This window comes from Gobio gobio (assembly GCF_949357685.1).
Source record: "Gobio gobio genome assembly, chromosome: 8".
Taxonomy (NCBI): Eukaryota; Metazoa; Chordata; class Actinopteri; order Cypriniformes; family Gobionidae; genus Gobio; species Gobio gobio.
The window spans coordinates 52,741,838-52,761,618 of record NC_137114.1 but is presented as its reverse complement, the minus strand read 5'-3'; the positions used below and the strand labels follow the sequence as shown (position 1 = coordinate 52,761,618).

At 40.9% G+C, this 19,781-nt stretch overlaps 1 protein-coding gene and 1 long non-coding RNA gene across 2 annotated transcripts; one reads left to right on the top strand and one right to left on the bottom strand.

Annotated features, from left to right (window-relative positions):
• Positions 1 to 1,019: 1,019 nt before the first annotated feature.
• Positions 1,020 to 17,861, top strand: LOC307131067 (nucleotidyltransferase MB21D2). The gene is made up of 2 exons (XM_079824484.1): positions 1,020 to 1,333; positions 14,453 to 17,861. Exons 1-2 carry the CDS (start codon positions 1,099 to 1,101, stop codon positions 15,715 to 15,717), a joined length of 1,500 nt encoding a protein of 499 aa, XP_079680610.1. The 5' UTR covers positions 1,020 to 1,098; the 3' UTR covers positions 15,718 to 17,861.
• On the bottom strand, positions 15,339 to 19,556 carry LOC307131068. Its single transcript, XR_013817121.1, has 3 exons — positions 17,854 to 19,556; positions 17,244 to 17,552; positions 15,339 to 16,788 (listed from the first exon to the last, which is right to left on the bottom strand). It is a non-coding gene; the product is annotated as an uncharacterized lncRNA (long non-coding RNA).
• Positions 19,557 to 19,781: the final 225 nt, after the last annotated feature.

Sequence of the window (19,781 nt, the reverse complement as noted above, 5' to 3'; positions counted from 1 at the left end):
GCAGGTATGCAGATTTTTATTGTTATTTTACTCATTTATATATTTGCATGCACCTTTGTCTTTTATTAATCATATATTATTTTGGCAGGGCTATTTGAACATTTGTTTTTATTATATGTTTATAAATGTACGATTTTCTAGTTTATTTATTAATTTATAGGTTTGCAGCTTTGTTTATTTTATTAATTTATGGCAGAGTTTGTTTATTTATTGTTTTAATAATTTGTTCAAGCTTGCACCTTTGCCTGTTGTTATTCATGTTGGCAGGGATTGCACATTTGTTTGATTTATATTTATATTAATTGAGGATTTTTTTAATTTGATTTATTAATTTATGTATGTGCAGGTATGCATATTTGCTTAGTTTATTAATTTAATGCAGAATTAGTCTATTTATTAATATAATTATTGTTGTATGCTTGCACCTTTGTCTATATTTATAAATGTATTATTTCGACAAGGTTTGCACATTTATCTTATTTATATTTCTACGATCCCCCCATTTATTTATTAATTTAATTGTATATTTGCATGTACCTATGGCAGGGCCTTTGTTTTTTATTTTATGTTTATTAAATTACGATTTTCTAGTTTGTTTATTAATGTATTTTTTCGCAGGTTTTGCACCTTTGTTTATTTGATTAATTTTTGGCAGCGTTTGTTTATTTGTTAATTTAACTATTTATTTGCATAGTCTGATTTATTTACTGATTCATTATGTTTGGCAGGATTTGCATTTGAATTGTATTCATTTATTAATTCGTTTTTGCGCATTTGCTTTTACTATATTTCCATTTACTTGTTTGCTGGGGCAATGTTTTAGCACTTTGTCTAATATATAAAACAATAATAAATCAGTGTGTGTGTGTGTGTGTGTGTGTGTGTGTGTGTGTGTGTGTGTGTGTGTGTGTGTGTGTGTGTGTGTGTGTGTGTGTGTGTGTGTGTGTGTGTGTGTGTGTGTGTGTGTGTGTGTGTGTGCATCTGCGCTCCTCCTCCTCCTCCGCCCGTCCGTCCGTCCGGTGCGCATCACTCACGCCCTCCAGCGCCAAACACAGCGCGTGCGCTCCGGTGCTCCGATTCCGCCGTCTCCTCGCGAACATGGCGGCGCCTGCGCTCTCCAGCCGGGCTGGTTCAGCTGGAAACAGCCCCACCGCCACCCCGAACAGCGCCAAACACGTCCCGCAGCCGCCCGAGCTGGACTTCAGGTCCGGGACCAGGATAGAGGAGCTCAACCGGCTGATCTCCGAGTTCAGCAAGCACGAGCAGCGGGAGTATGACGACCAGCGCGCGCTCGAGATCCACACGGCCAAGGACTTCATCTTCTCCATGCTCGGTGAGAAAGAGCTCGTGCAATATCGCTGATATACATGCAGCTGAACGGGAACGTGCGGTTGTGCATCTGTTTCTCTTTGTCACGCGCTTCAGTGTGTGTGTGTGTGTGTGTGTGTGTGTGTGTGTGTGTGTGTGTGTGCAACCCTCATGTTTGCATGTTATTATGCATATGCTTTATGTATATGACCTGTCAAAAGGGTCATCTGCCTGCTGTTAAAGGAACAGGTCAGCCAAAAAATGACAATACTCCCCTCACCGAGGCTATCTTCCTCCTGTGGAGATGTTTCGCACAATCTCCCAGCTCCTCTTCCTCCATGCATTAAAAGTGGAAGGCTTTTTTAGCCAAAAACGAATCGGCTAAAATGCAAGTCACTGAACATCTTCACTTAATACGAATAAACAATGACAGTTTCGGGGGGTAAATTGGTGCTTTACGCTATTATCGGAAAGCAAATGTGACAACCAAACAATAATAAATAAATACAAATTCAGTCAAATGCAAATTCTGCCAAATATAGTACATTTTAAATTTTAAAAAAGCACAACAAATTGTGCTAACCTGCTAAAATTGGATAAATTAAAGGTGCAATATGTAAGATTTTCGGATTAAAATATCCAAACACCACTAGAACGGTGTTATAAATTTGTTGACTTGTGTGCATTATCCCAAATGTTTCCAAGAATGTTTAAATCCTGAGAAATAAGCGATTTTAACCAGGACACATATCAATGACATCATACGAATAAATAATGACAGTTTCGGGGGGTAAATTGGTGCTTTACGCTATTATCGGAAAGCAAATGTGACAACCAAACAATAATAAATGAATACAAATCCAGTCGAATGCAAATTCTGCCAAATATAATACATTTTAAATTTTAAAAAAGCACAACAAATTGTGCTAACCTGCTAAAATTGGATAAATTAAAGGTGCAATATGTAAGATTTCCGGATTAAAATATCCAAACACCACTAGAACAGTGTTATAAATTTGTTGACTTGTGTGCATTATCCCAAATGTTTCCAAGAATGTTTAAATCCTGAGAAATAAGCGATTTTAACCAGGACACTATCAATGACATCATACCCGCGTTTATTTAGTAGAAACCCTGCCTGGGCGTCGGAACCATTGTATGTGGGTGGGACAAGACAATGGGCAGAGATATTTGTGTGCTAAAAGATGTGAATTAAGTTGAGTTGTTTTCGTATGCATCTTAAATATTAATATACAGCTCTGATTTGATTTTTGATTCATATCAAGTTGAAATTAGCTATGAAAAATAGGTACTCGCTCATTTAAGAATGTGCATTTATTGCACAGACAGAACATAATGTATGTGTTTAAATGCATATGCATATATTTCAGTCTCTTTGGCTTGCTGTTAAAGTCGGCATGAAACGGAAGTTGAGATTGTCTTTTTCTCCTTATTGTGACGTATATCCGAGTGAAACGGCTTCTGAAATTAGAAAAAATGTATGGCGAGGCTTAATTTCGTCCTTCGGGAATTGATTGGATTGTTGGAAGTTGGGCGTTGCTAATGCTAACAAAATGGAGGCAGATTTGAAGTTTGCACTCAGTTGTGGAGAAAAACTCGATCTATCTCTTAAATAAATGTATTTTCTCTCTAAATCTTTTCTATATATGTTACTGAGCATATTTCCTCACTTTTCGCTGGCTATGTTAACATATTTGATTAAAGATTATATGGGTAAATTAATTTTTAAAAAATAATGAAGTGCACAGATAAGTCAGTTATAGTAAACACTACAATATTAATATAAAAAAACGAATTGTAAAATTTGATTTCATGCCGCCTTTAATGCTGTAGCACTGAATATACGAGGCAAACCGTCTGCTTAAATAATAGCACTCAAATAAGAATAGAGCAGTTTAGGGTCATCCATTTGCGGTTAAAACGCGAGACGCAGGTCTAGAGACGCGCTTTTTAAAGGTTATTTTAGCTTTTGCCGCGTTTATAAAGCCGCGGTATGGAAACGAGCACAACAGTCAAACACTAGGGCGATGTTTACAGTAAAAACGATTGAAAAGTCGCGCAATGGAATGAGAAAACCAAGCGTTAACCTCCCCCAGTTTCTCTTGAAGCGACTTAAACTGCAGTTCATGGACTGGCCACTAGAGGCAGACTCCAGAAGGAGCAGAATCTCATTGAGCTCATGTTAAAATGCCCAACTTTACAGCAGAAGAACACATGTTTACAGTCTGCGACAAACTGTGCTTTTGGTCAATACGGCTAATGTTGCCCTTCATGACGACTGTGAGAGGGTGAATTGTTTTATAACTCATTCGTTTACATTATATAAAGCCTTAAAGTTCTGCATAATTAAGGGCGTGGCCACTTTGAGTGACAGGTGGATTGCCGTTTGTCTGCTGTCTGTTAGTCATCACCTCAGCTCCGCCCACGTCCCGCCTCTTTGCTCATTTTCTGTTATCCAGTGACACACGAAGACGTGCTGACAAGATGGCTATAACACCTAATATGATCTCGCTCACTACAGTGTGAACAAGTGTCTCATAGTAGCACCAAGCGAACGCACAGAGTAGCGTTATAACATAACTTTAACACACTCAAATGTGTGTGATATGACAAAACAGCACTGCGTTACCACACACACTCATGAGCAGTGTTGGGGAAAGTTACTTTGAAAAGTAATGCATTACAATATTGCGTTACTCCCTTAAAAAGTAACTAATTGAGTTACTTAGTTACTTTTTAAGAAAAGTAATGCGTTACGTTACTTTTGCGTTACTTTTTCTCACCTGGGCTGGGCTTGCTTTTTTGTTTTGTTTTTTAATGGCAAAAAAAGTTATATTTTTGTGCAAATGTAAAGACCTCTTCATACCAAAATTGAAATAATAAGCTGCCATTCTGGATAATGGAAGAATAGGACGCAGGAGCAAAAAAATTTTACCAATAAAAACAAAAAATCTAGTAATATTTGCTCATGGTTTAACTGAATCATCAAAGGTCAGCAGCACGACATTGGTCAATAAAGGTAGATTAAATGCATACAAATATTTGTTTTATTTAACATTTATATATTTGAGGTTTGAGTATTCTGTTTTTGCATGTGACTGATTTTATTCATTTTGAGGAGTACTGAATCTGTATTGTGCAAGTGAGATGAATAAATGCTCACATTTAGTCTAGAACTACAATAACACATTTACACACACACACACACACACACACACACAATGCCTCTGCACTTACTCTCGATCTTTCTCAACATGGGGGCAGGAGAGCTGTCAGTCAAATAAATGTGAAAATGTAACTTGAGTTACTTTTTTCCAAAAGTAATTCAGATATTTTGTTGTAAATTTGAAAAGTAATGCGTTACTTTACTAGTTACTTGAAAAAGTAATATTATTACTTAACTCAAGTTACTTGTAATGCGTTTCCCCCAACACTGCTCATGAGCGGAAGAAGCAGCAGCAGAAGCGCCAGAATAAAAGCTCCGCCAAATCATCAAGACACGCCTTTGTTTTGAATAAGCGACCTCTGGCGAACAATTACATATTGTGGCTTAATAAAAATAAACAAATGTGCAAGCATGCAAATTCTTCAGATTGTAAATGGTTATGAATTAAAATACGACCAGCAGGGATAAGTAGCACCAAACTAGTAATGGGACATGAAAGCGGCCCTTATTTAAGAGCCGGTGAACAGAAGTGATGCCTGGAGCGATGCAGTGAGGCAGAGCTGAACTTCTGCTGGCTCTCCGGCTCATGCATGTGGACTCAGCCATGCGCTCACATACATTATCCGCTGGAGAAAGATCTGTGGAAAGAAAGAAATCAAAACTGACAGTGTGCACTTTTTTTTTTAAAGGGGTAATGACATGAGAAATCAAATTTGCCAGATCTTTTGACATATAAGAGTGTTTGTACCATTAAAACATCCTGCAAGTGTCAGAGCTTAAAGCGTCCTCCTCATTATCAACAAAGCAAGGCCGTAACCTCGTCTGTCTTGGAGACCAAAGGTTTTTTTTTGTGTGTGTGTGTGTGTGTGTGTGTGTGTATGTGAATGTGAATGTGTTTGTGTATTGGTCTTATTGGTTTATTTAAAGGAATTAAATTATTAAAGGATTTAAGGAAATAAAGAAAAATAAATAATTCAAGTTCTATTGTAGTTATGAAGTAAACTATTTGCAAATGATTTTAAATATGCACACATTCACTCTTGTTTTCGTCTGCCTAATATGTACAAATGCAAAGCATTTCTTGTCACGTCAAATTCAGTTATGATTTACATAAATAATGTCATATTTTCAATTAAAAATGGTGAAATCACATGATGTTAATGTTGGTCGCTGAATTTTTCTCGTAAAACAGTTAAAGGGTTAGTTCACCCAAAAATGAAAATTCTGTCATTAATTCCTCACCCTCATGTCGTTGGACACCCGTCAGACCTCCGTTCATCTTCAGAACACAAATGAAGATATTTTAGTGTAAATCTGATGACTCTGAATGTGAAACAACACACAAATGGTATCATTCTGTTTTTAAATATTTTTACAAAAATAAAATTTAAATAGATTTTACTCACTTAAAGCAATATCGTATCGAATATTGCATTATTTAACAAGGATATCGCATATCGCATTTTTCCATCAATATCGCATAGCCCTAGTTATGGCCCTGAAACGAAGCATTTATGTAATCAAGCTCCAAAAACGTCTCGTTTTATTATTGCAGGATTTGTGACATCACATGGTTAAAAGCATTTGCATATGCCCGCCTCCAGAGCAAGACACGGACTAATAGTTATACGTCATGACATCATAGGCCCCGCCCACTGGTGTTCAGTCGCATAACGGCTGTCGATTCAGTCGATTGCCCACGTCAAAAGCAAACAGAAGCCATTATAATGACTGACGCTGTCTACACTGATACAGTATACAGTTTCTGACATCTGCCGACTAATGGAAGAGCGAAAGAACATTTGCTTTGACAGTTTCCAGACTTCAGAAGATCCCAGCGGCGGAAACGGATCGTGTCAGAGGATTATACGTTTATTCGGAGCATTTTATTTTGTGAGCGATTCACAATTTAATGAAGGGCTCTTAAAGAAACTTTAGTTGACAGATGAAGCAGTGGATCTGACAGCATCTTCACAAACCGGTCCATAAGTGAATGATTTCATAATGCTTTGTCTGTAAATGATGGTTTTATATGGATAATGTTTTCAATAGCAAGTGGGCGTTTATACGTTTTTTTTATTGAATGACGTTAGCCGATCAAAACGGTGGCCGTTTACTGACAAACCTTAAAGGAACACGCCACTATTTTTGGAAATGGGCTCATTTTATCAGAGTTGAGATTTACCGTTTTTGAATCCATTCAGCCGATCTTTGGGTCTGGCGGTAGCACTTTTAGCATAGCTTAGCATAGATCATTGAATCTGATTAGACCGTTAGCATCTCGCTCAAAAATGACCAAAGACTTTTCGATACAGGTGCAATGATATTACAGCGCCTGAAAATAGTCCCCAGAATGCTCTCTGTGTAAGCAGGTTGTCACGTTGGTTATGTTGACAGAAGTTCAGGCGCTGTGTAATATCATTGCGCCGCTGCACTCATGTTACGGCTCAAAGCTCTTGATTATTACGCAGGAATGAGAGTATAGTTCCTCGCCATATCGGTCTAGAAAATCACAACTTTTCATTTCCCGTCGGTCTTAGCACACGATGTAACTACAGAAGAGTCAAGTTTTAAATAGGACAAATATCGGAAGTCTTTGGTCATTTTTGAGCAAGACGCTAACGGTCTAATCAGATTCAATGATCTATGCTTAGCTATGCTAAAAGTGCTCCCGCCAGACCCGGAGTTCGGCTGAATGGATTCGAAAACGGTAAAACTCAAGGGGAGTCGGAAAATGAGCCTATTTTCAAAAAAAGTGGAGTGTTCCTTTAAAGGAGACGTGCCTTAAAGGGATAGTTCACCCAAAAATGAAAATTAGCCCATAATTTACTCCAGTCATCCTAGGTGTATATGACATTCTTCTTTCAGACGAATAAAATCTGAGTTATATTACAAAAGTCCAGCCTAAAGTGCATCTGTCCGTCATATAACTGCTCCACGCGGCTCTGGGGTGTTAATAAAGGCCTTCTGAAGCGAATCGATGCATTTGTGTAAGAAAAATATCCATATTTAAAACTTTATCAAGTAAACTTTCGGCCGACCGCCTTCCCTGTTCAATAGATGGAAAAAGTGTTGAAAGTTCCCCAGTCGATGGAAAGACTAACGCGACCAGGTCATGACGTCACGAACGCATCTGGAGTTTCACTTTCAACATTCAACACTTTTCCACAGAAGGCGGTCGGCCGAAAGTTTACTTGATAAAGTTTTAAATATGGATATTTTTCCTACACAAATGCGTCGATACGCTTCAGAAGGCCTTTATTAACACCCCAGAGCTGCGTGGAGCAGTTATATGACGGACAGATGCACTTTTTATGGACTTCAAAAACAGAGCAACTATGAATCAAATTCTAATGCTTGGATTAGCCTGGACTTTTGTAATATAACTCCGATTTTATTCGTCTGAAAGAAGAATGTCATACACACCTAGGATGACTTGAGGGTGAGTAAATCATGGGCTAATTTTCATTTTTGGGTGAACTATCCCTTTAATATGGATAATTTCAGACAGAGGGTTGAAAATAATAATTTTTCCTCATATAACAGTTTTTTGTCTGCAAAAAAACTTTGAACCTTAAAGGGTTAGTTCACCCAAAAATGAAAATTCTGTCATTAATTCCTCACCCTCATGTCGTTCGAGACCCGTCAGACCTCCGTTCATCTTCAGACACAAATGAAGATATTTTAGTGTAAAGCTGATGCTGAGAAAGGCTTCAGATAGGCCTCCATTGGCATTCAGTACATTTACACTCACAAGACCCATAAAAGGCACTTAAAACATCGTTACAAAGTCCATCTCACCACAGTGACTCTACAGTAATTTTACGATGCGACGACAATAGTTTTTGTGCGCAAAAAAAAATCTAAATAACACCTTTATTCAACCTCTTCTTGTCTTCCGTGTGTGTCTCCACGACGCATGCGCGAGAATATGACGCAGATCCGGCGTTCGGGAATCCATGAAATGCACACTTTAGCCCCATTTTGAGAACTACGCCGAGACCTAAAGCAAGATCAATGTAGATCAACAGCTTAGACACGCGCGTCTTCCTCTGCTTGTAAACAAATCTCTTCTGGGTCATGTGTCCGAACGCCGGATCTGCGTCATATTCTCGCGCATGCGTCGTGGAGGCACACACGGAAGACAAGAACAAGCTGGATAAAGGTGTTATTTAGATTTTTTTTTGCGCACAAAAACTATTGTCGTCGCATCGTAAAATGATTGTAGAGCCACTGTGGTGAGATGGACTTTGTAACGACATTTTAAGTGCCTTTTATGGGTCTTGTGAGTGTAAATGTACTGAATGCCAATGGAGGCCTATCTGAAGCCTTTCTCAGCATCAGCTTTACACTAAAATATCTTCATTTGTGTCAGAAGATGAACGGAGGTCTGACGGGTGTCGAACGACATGAGGGTGAGGAATTAATGACAGAATTTTTGGGTGAACTAACCCTTTAAGGAATCCGTGTCATGACCCCTTTAAATCACATTTGCATGTTGAGCTGAGTTTCCTGCACTTGTATTGGTAGTCGAAGACGTGATCAAATGAGAGCGATGTTGAATGTGTATTGCTGGATGTTGAACTCGCTGACTGTGGCCTCACCGGAGGAGTGTGACAGATGTGCAGGGCCTAAAAAAAAAAACACTCATGCAGAGTCACTAACTTGTTTTTGTTTTTCTGAGATTCTCTAGAGTTGCTTCTGCTGCCGACGGCAGATTTTAATACCCGCGGGTCACTCGCTGCACATGAGGTTGAGCTCAGGTGTGACGTCACCTGACACCAGGGATTATTTTCTTTAGGAGTCTGTTTGTAGCGTCAGGTCGGGAATGATCATTGTGTTTGTGTAGGAGTAGTTTTTATGGACGTTTACTCTGTTGCTCTTGTGATTTAAAGATTAACCTTTTTTTATTATGCTTGCTTTATTAGGAAGTTAGTTCCATTAGGCAACGCCCTTCATTCCCTCTAATGCTGCACTCGCGTCTCGTCAGAATTACTGTAATTGCAATATAACAACCGTTTACAGCACAGAAACTCGCTTTCAACACTCACACCAAAGTGTGTCCATGTGCAAAACCGTTATCACTACACTAAAGGGATATTCAAGGTGCATTCATTTAGATTTGATTGGTTGAATTAAACATACTTATTTTGTTATTTATGTTAGTAGTGCAAAATTTAACACATTTAATTCACCTACAAAACATTGAAGAACTAAGAAAGCACCCAGGTAACACATGAGCTATTATAAAATTAGATTTTATTGACTTTATATGACATCACAATGAAGTGGGAGAAGTAAAGGTTTCCAACTATTTTAGAAACTATTTCAAACATTGGGTCTCATTCACTAAGCATGTGTACTATGGAGGACCAAACCTGCAGACATTAAAAATAAATAAATGAATGAATGAATAAGTAAATAAATATACAAATATGTAAATGAATAAATAGATAAATAAATGTGATAATAGGAAAATAAATAACAGAATAAACGACTTGATAAAATAAAGATGATTCATTTTTAATCAAATTACATTTTGTATTACCTTTCCCATAATTTATTATTTTCTGCTTTTATACATTTAAAAAATATGTTAAAGTGCACCTATCATGGAATTTTGAAATGTACCTTTCATGTAGTGTGTAACATAGATCTAAGTGAACGAAAACATCCTGCAAAGTTTGAAATATGACAGTGCACCGTATATATGGTTATTTTCTTTCAAAAGTAAGAGTCGACTCTGAGTCATTTTTAAGATATATATTTAAGATTTTCACATAGTTATTTGAATACGATACGCCCACTTATTGCGCTCCAAGACGCCAGTGAAAACTAGAAAACATCATGACGACGAGACGCCAGTGAAAACTAGAAAACATCATGGAGACGAGACGCCAGTGAAAACTAGAAAACATCATGGAGACGAGACGCCAGTGAAAACTAGAAAACATCATGGAGACGAGACGCCAGTGAAAACTAGAAAACATCATGACCACGAGACGCCAGTGAAAACTAGAAAACATCATGGAGACGAGACGCCAGTGAAAACTAGAAAACATCATGGAGACGAGACGCCAGTGAAAACTAGAAAACATCATGGAGACGAGACGCCAGTGAAAACTAGAAAACATCATGGAGACGAGACGCCAGTGAAAACTAGAAAACATCATGGAGACGAGACGCCAGTGAAAACTAGAAAACATCATGGAGACGAGACGCCAGTGAAAACTAGAAAACATCATGGCGACGAGACGCCAGTGAAAACTAGAAAACATCATGGCGACGAGACGCTGTGTTCTGAAGTGCGACTCAAAAGCAAACTTTCTTCATCTGCCCAAGGATGAGCATTTGAAGACTAGGTGGCTTGAAGACAAACCATACATTGACGCGATTGTGTGTTTATTAGTCTTCAAATGTCTCTATTTGCATGTTTCGCGATCTCAGGAAGCTTTTATTATGGACTTCTATTATGGCACATAGTATCTTCTTCGTCTGTCTGTATATGGATTACATGTGCACAGAGCGCCCTCCGGCTGCCAGGATGAGCTGAAAACAACACATAAGAGACTCAATCGCTCATGATTAGGCTATATCTGCGCATTTTGAGGAAGTATTGAATAAAAAATACTCCTCTGTTTAGAAATTTGACACAGACAGATGAGAATCTATCAATATTTCTCCTCATCTGCACACTTTTGAACTAAAAGCCCTGAGGGATGTTGATTTGTCGCGAGTCTTCGTGAGGAGAATAGAGGAGTTTTTTTATGAATGAGATCAGCTGAGGCTCATATTACAATCAAACGGTACCGACGCGGTTTTCATATTCATAACTCCTGACACATATTAACAAATTACTGTCACTATAAGACTTTGATGGGCGTTCCGTTTCCGAAAATATCTGCACAGACTGTACCAATCACAACTGACTGGGTCATCGGACCAATCAGCGCAGATTAGCGTCACGTAAAGGCGGGGTTTTGAAAAGTGAATCACTAAAGGAATCATTTGAGAATCGCTGTCAAAACAGGTAAAAATAAATGCACATTATAAGAAAACTAAAGTCTTTTTTGTCATTGCATGCATGCAAAACTGTATTTGGGGACTTGTAAAACAATATTTGGAACATTTTAAATGCCATAATAGGTGCTCTTTAACTTTTATTTATTTGTTAATTATTTTTAATATTTATATATTTATTTTTACATTTATTTATTCATTCATTCATTCATTTATTTTTACTTTTCCGTGTGCAACATGGAAATGAGGAGGGCTGTCCTTGTGTAGCAAAATTCAGACCCTGTATGCAATGGCATCGATTTAATATCGGTACTTCGGTATTAGATTGTGGTACCGTACCGAAGCCAAAATTGTGGTATATCCCTACTCCAAATTCACTAACGTCAGAACGAGGTTAAGAACAAATTCATGTGCGAATGAATGTGTTGGGAATGAGGCGGAGTCCGTTAAGTCCATAGGGCATCCCATTGGTCATTTTAGCTTCCAGAAGTGTGCTAGCAAGCGCCCCCCTTTGCGGTAGATGAGCTCCCTTGATGCACACTTTGCAGAGCCAGCGAGCTCCGCAGCAGACTTAGGCCGATAGGGAAGAAGTGAGGGCTTGACAAAAGTGCATATCGACTGCAAAGGGGTTGCTCGCAATAGGGGTGTGCCATATCATACCGTCCACGATAATACCGGTATACATTTTTTCATGATCAAAAAGTGTCATATCGCGATATCAAGGATATAGCGACGCGATGGCGTATGACGCATTTACGTTCCCTAGCGCGCACAACAACGACACCTGTCAGAGTAAACACGAAGAGCAGCATGTCAGCCTCCGATAACGACATAGTGCCTAAAAAGGGAGCTAGAAGAGGTCAACCCTCTTGACAACTGACTAAACATTGACAACTTAAAGCTGCTATTGATGTTTGCAGCGCAATATTTGACCGGAAGGGAAACATTGACAGTTATTTTCGTCAGTCACGGCTCGTTAGATCTAGCATTCTGCCTTCTTTGAATCAGACACAGAGATAAAGTAGTGCGTAAGATTACATTTATTTGAATGAATGGATTATAGCATTTATTTGGATTAATGAGAGAGAGAGACAGAGAGATTCGTACCTGTGTGACTGCGTCTGTTCAGTGTCTCTCTTAACGAAGATGTGCGTTTATTACTGAAAAATTGCGATGTAACCCCATCGTTGCTGAGAAATATAATGTAGTGATCCAGTAACTTAGCTATTTTATTGCTAAAAGTCGCGGGGTGGTGTTAATAACACGTTTCTGTGCTCATGAATGTGCAGCGCGATCTCTGCTCTCTGAGTGCGAGTGCGCGCCCGCGTGTGTGTGTGTGCGCGCTTGCGCTTCAATAGTCCCGTTTACATGCACACTTTTATGTCATTCCGATTAAAATCATTCCGATTGAACGATTCTGTGGACAGTTTACACGAGACGTTATCTAAACCGATCTGGTGCTGCTGTAAGAAACCCCTCATAAATTCATAAATTCATAAAATAAATTCTTCTGTCAGGCGCAGTTGAGGTAGAAAGTGGGACAAACGCTGTCAGATGAGATGGCGTAGCCAGGCTATGTCTGTGTCATTTTTCCAACATTTATCTTCATAACTTGTTACAAAATAAAAAGTTTTACACTTCAGAAATATTAGTGTATCCTAATGAAAGCAGTGTTTTTATGCAGCATTTTCATTCGGACTTTCGGACTTTTTAACCGATTACAGTGCTCCGTCTAAACACACCTGAAATGAAAACAGCGCATTAATATAGAACGAGGATTCATCTGACATGGAACTACCTGTGCATTAAACGATTTTATTGCAAATATTCATACAGACCATGGCATAAATTACATTATTGTTAAACTAAAATGTTATGTTATTGTTTTGTTGGCACTAATAAATGCTGAACTCTGAATGAGTGAGTCATTGAGTCGATTCGTTCAAACGCTGATTCATTCAAGAATGAGGCAGTCGTTTACGAATAGTTCATTGAATCTTTGATTCTATCGATTCATTCACTAACACGCTGTTGCAGTGACACTCGTTCTGCTGTGATCTTTTGGAACTATTTTCGCTGCTGAAATAGAACAAAAACACTCAATATTGCATCTAAAATGTAAGTGACTTAATGTTAATAATTGTTTATGGAACTGTCATATGAAATCCGTGTCCTTTGCAGTCGTGATGTTATTCAGGAAAACAACACTCTTGGTAATGTGACGTTGCAACTGTATCATGTTATAAATATAAATAAACTCCACATTTCTACATTTTTACGGCAGTGTTAACTGAGTTACTCTGTGTGAGCGGCGCACATTTGTTGTGAGAGGCTGCGCGAGCATAAACAGTGCAACGTTAGTTACCGTCAGTTCATTATACATAATTTTCATTCACTGTCAATCGCCACTTACAGTAATGAATGCAGAATCATTCTTGCATTTGGTTGATTCCCTAGTTATTTTTTGTTAATGACGTTTTATCAGGCTACTTGTCCGTCGGGCAAGTAAAATTTTCTTTCACTTGCCCCTTCAAAAAATCCACTTGTCCCGGACAAGCGTTAATGTCGAGCCCTGGTTTAGGGTGCTATTTGGGACAGGGCCTGTCACAAAAGTGTGGCCCTGTGCGAAATGGCACACTTCATATACACTTTCGGTCTTGTGGACTTACAATGCATGAGTCCGTTAAGTCCATGAGGCCGTAGGGTGTCCCATTTTTCAGAAGTTTTACTTTCAGTGTGGCCCTGTCCGAAATGGCACACTTCATATACACTTTCGGTCTTGTGGAAGTCCACAAGTGTTTAAGGTGCCATTTGGGACATGGTCTATGTTTACGAAAGTGAGGACTCGGATTAAGATCGCGAGACGATATTAGATTCGGGATAGGGCCAAAGACAACTTTTGTCCTTCTCGCTAACGATGTAATTTCCTGTTTTCAGGCATGGTGCAGAAGTTGGACCAGAAGCTTCCGGTTGCCAATGAGTACCTGCTGTTGTCCGGCGGGGTGAGGGAGGGCGTGGTTGACATGGATCTGGACGAATTGACGGTGTACGCGAGGGGAGCGGATTACGACATGGACTTCACGCTGCTGGTTCCCGCGCTCAAACTCCACGACCGAAACCAGCCGGTCACTTTGGACATGCGTCACTCGGCGCTCTGCCACTCCTGGCTCAGCCTGCGACTGTTTGACGAGGTGACCATCAACAAGTGGAAGGACTGTTGCACTGTAGTCGACCACGTTAATGGCGCAACCAACTACTTTTTCTCGCCCACACTGGTGGCCGATTGGTTCTACGAGTCCATTAGTATGGTGTTGGCGGAGATTCAGAAGAAGCCTCAGCGCGGCGTTCCACGGGTCGAGAAGGTCGAGCGCAACTCGACGGTGATCTCCATCATCTTGGGCGTAGGAGGCAGCCGGATGTTGTACGACGTGGTTCCAGTGGTGTCGTTCAAGGGTTGGCCCGCGGTGGCACAAAGCTGGCTGATGGAAAACCATTTTTGGGATGGGAAAATCACAGAGGAGGAAGTGATTAGTGGGTTTTATTTGCTGCCTGCGTGCTCCTCTACAGGCCAGAAGGAAAACGAATGGCGTTTGTCGTTTGCGCGCAGCGAGGTGCAGCTGAAGAAGTGCATCTCCGCCAGTCTGATGCAGGCGTACCAGGCTTGTAAAGCTCTGATTATTAAGCTGCTGTCTCGACCCAAAGCCATCAGCCCGTACCACCTGCGCTCGCTCATGCTTTGGGCCTGCGATCGCCTGCCGCATACGTACTTGGCGCAGGAAGACTACGCCGCGCACTTCCTGCTGGGTTTGATCGACGACTTGCAGCATTGTTTGGTGAATAAGACCTGCCCTAATTACTTCATCCCCCAATGCAACATGCTAGAGCACCTCAGCGACGACATGGCCATGCTGCACGCGCGCAAGTTGACATCCGTACGCTCCGACCCAGCGGAGCACTTGAGGAGCGCAATCGAGCACGCAAAAGCTGCCTCGCGGCTCACGCTTGAGCTTCAGTGGCGCGGCGGAAGCTCAAACCTGCCATCGCCGCTGGCGGACCCGGGAGGCGATCAGCAACCGGACGACCGACTTGCGAAGAAACTCCAGCAGCTGGTTACTGAGAATCCTGGGAAGTCCATCTCCGTCTTCATCAACCCAGACGACGTCACACGACCTCACTTTCGCATAGATGATAAATTCTTCTGAAGCCACACCCCCCTGATCTGATTGGAACACTAACTGCAGACGACCTCACTTTCATATTGGTGAGATTCTTCTGAAGCCACACCCCCCTGATCTGATTGGAACACTAACTGCAGACGACCTCACTTTCATATTGGTGAGATTCTTCTGAAGCCACGCCCCCCTGATCTGATTGGAACACTAACTGCAGACGACCTCACTTTCATATTGGTGAGATTCTTCTGAAGCCACACCCCCCTGATCTGATTGGAACACTAACTGCAGACGACCTCACTTTCATATTGGTGAGATTCTTCTGAAGCCACGCCCCCCTGATCTGATTGGAACACTAACTGCAGAAGACCTCACTTTCATATTGGTGAGATTCTTCTGAAGCCACGCCCCCCTGATCTGATTGGAACACTAACTGCAGACGACCTCACTTTCATATTGGTGAGATTCTTCTGAAGCCATGCCCCCCTGATCTGATTGGCTTCTGACTGCAGACAACGTCATGCAACCTCACTTTTGCTTTGATGGTAAATTCTTGTGATGCCACACCCCTTGATATGATTGGGCGTTGACTGCGGACGACCTCACTTTCGCATTGGTAATATTTTTCTGAAGCCACGCCCACTGATCTGATTGGGCGCTGACTCCAGACGACCTCACTTTCGCATTGGTGACATTCTTCTGAAGCCACGCCCACTGATCTGATTGGCTGATAACTGTAGACAACATCATGCAACCTCACCCTTACATAGATGATCAATTCTTTTGAAGCCACGCCCACTGATCTGATTGGGCGCCGCTGACTGCAAACAATCTCACTTCTGCACTGGTGACATTCTTCTGAAGCCACGCCCACTGATCTGATTGGCTGATAACTGTAGACAACATCATGCAACCTCACCCTTACATAGATGATAAATTCTTCTGAAGCCACGCCCACTGATCTGATTGGGCGCTGACTCCAGGCGACCTCACTTTCGCATTGGTGACATTCTTCTGAAGCCACGCCCACTGATCTGATTGGGCGCTGACTCCAGACGACCTCACTTTCGCATTGGTGACATTCTTCTGAAGCCACACCCACTGATCTGATTGGCTGATAACTGTAGACAGCATCATGCAACCTCACCCTTACATAGATGATAAATTCTTCTGAAGCCACGCCCACTGATCTGATTGGGCGCCGACTCCAGACGACCTCACTTTCACATTGGTGATATTCTTCTGAAGCCACGCCCACTGATCTGATTGGGCGCTGACTCCAGACAACCTCACTTTCGCATTAGTGAAATTCTTCTGAAGCCACGCCCACTGATCTGATTGGGCGCCGACTCCAGACGACCTCACTTTCACATTGGTGATATTCTTCTGAAGCCACGCCCACTGATCTGATTGGCTGCTAACTGTAGACAACGTCATGCAACCTCACTTTCGCATTAGTGAAATTCTTCTGAAGCCACGCCCACTAATCTGATTGGGCGCTGACTCCAGACAACCTCACTTTCGCATTAGTGAAATTCTTCTGAAGCCACGCCCACTGATCTGATTGGGCGCTGACTCCAGACGACCTCACTTTCGCATTGGTGACATTCTTCTGAAGCCACGCCCACTGATCTGATTGGCTGATAACTGTAGACAACATCATGCAACCTCACCCTTACATAGATGATAAATTCTTCTGAAGCCACGCCCACTGATCTGATTGGGCGCCGACTCCAGACGACCTCACTTTCACATTGGTGATATTCTTCTGAAGCCACGCCCACTGATCTGATTGGCTGCTAACTGTAGACAACGTCATGCAACCTCACTTTCGCATTAGTGAAATTCTTCTGAAGCCACGCCCACTGATCTGATTGGGCGCTGACTCCAGGCGACATCACTTTCGCATTGGTGACATTCTTCTGAAGCCACGCCCACTGATCTGATTGGGCGCTGACTCCAGACGACCTCACTTTCGCATTGGTGACATTCTTCTGAAGCCACGCCCACTGATCTGATTGGCTGATAACTGTAGACAACATCATGCAACCTCACCCTTACATAGATGATAAATTCTTCTGAAGCCACGCCCACTGATCTGATTGGGCGCCGACTCCAGACGACCTCACTTTCACATTGGTGATATTCTTCTGAAGCCACGCCCACTGATCTGATTGGGCGCTGACTCCAGACAACCTCACTTTCGCATTAGTGAAATTCTTCTGAAGCCACGCCCACTGATCTGATTGGGCGCTGACTCCAGACAACCTCACTTTCGCATTAGTGAAATTCTTCTGAAGCCACGCCCACTGATCTGATTGGGCGCTGACTCCAGACAACCTCACTTTCGCATTAGTGAAATTCTTCTGAAGCCACGCCCACTGATCCGATTGGCTACTGACTGCAAGCGACCTCACTTTCACATTGGTGACATAATTCTGAAGCCACGCCCCCAAATCTGATTGGGCAATGACTACAGACGACGCCACACAACCTCACTTTCGCATCGACGACGGCATTCTTCTGAAGCCACACCCCTTGATCTGATTGGCCGCTGACTGCTTTGTTCTGTTTTTAATGAGTTCCGGAAGCTTTGCCCAGCGCTGGAGATGTTAAAGGCTTCAGACTCTGAATACGATGATCCTGTTTCACTGCTGCCAGTGGAAGTCATGTTCACATAATCCGTTCCTCCCCATTACAGACGAGAGAGAGAGAGAGAGAGAGAGAGAGAGAGAGAGAGAGAGAGAGAGAGATTTATGGAAGGATATGGGGGAAGGACGGTTTGTGCATGGCTCATGTGGAAAACAGGAAACCCATAACTCCACTCAGAAGTGCAATTAGACCAAATGTGTTTATACGCTTTACTTGTAAGTACACTGTAACGTTATACTGTAAACACGCTATTTTAGACACACACACACACACACTGGCTGAACTTTCACTCACAAACTGCACACTAAGACTCCAAAAAATACCCAGAAACACTCCCTGTGATGATGGATGTGTGTGTCTTTCAAGACTTTGGGTGAATCTCATGAAAACGTTAACATTTTACAACCCCAAAAATATAAGTATTTATATTTTAAACACATTTTAAAGCTTTTATTTAATTGTTATTAGAGTCTCATTACTGTAATCCACATTAATAATATCAGGATATAGAAATACTTGGCAATTTTTGCATTGCGTTAATGAGAATTGCGAGGCTTGATAATATATGATTAAATTGGTTTCATGAGATTCACCTCTTGAAAAATATCAAAGCAGAATACTTTATTTGTTTGTGTTTTATATGCATATGCTGCTAAACATGATGGGTTTATTAATATTTTTTCGTTTTTGTAATAATTTGAGTATATTTTGATCATTGTGTACATACTGCTGTAATTAACCCCGCCCACTTCTCCCAGTTAGACCAATCTGACGAGCCGATTATCAGCATGAGCCAATCATGTGATGTAATTATTGACACATGCATATCTTTAGTAGGAGGGACCTATCATAACAGACCAAACCTGAAGCTCTACAGGGACCAATCGTAATGCCTTATCACTGAAATCAACCAATGGGGTGTTTTTATTCCGATTAAGGGGATCCTAAAGACTCTTTTTCAACCCTGACTGTGTGTTTGTCTTTATATCTGAATCAGGACATATCAGAACACAACACATGTTGATTTATTTTAGCTGTCGTCATTAGGCTGATGTCCATGAGAATTGTATGTACATGTTATTTAGACTTATGCTCGGTAAAATATCTCTAATATGCCAACGGGTTTATGGACACCTCAGCAAAAATATAAAAATATCGGCTCTGGATCAGTGTTGCATTGCATTTTAAACTTGTGTTTGCTAAATAAAGCTGTACAGAAATACAGATGTGTTATTTATTTTGTTGACAGTATTTTGTTTGGGGTTGGTGAGATTTATTTGATCAAAAATACAGAAAAAAATGAAATATTAAGATGTAAATTAAACGATGTGGCATAAAAGATGAAATTATGAGATAAAAGGTTAATATAATTAAATACTACGTCATAATTATGACATACGAGTCGAAATTATGACTAAATAAATTATGAATTTCTATACTTT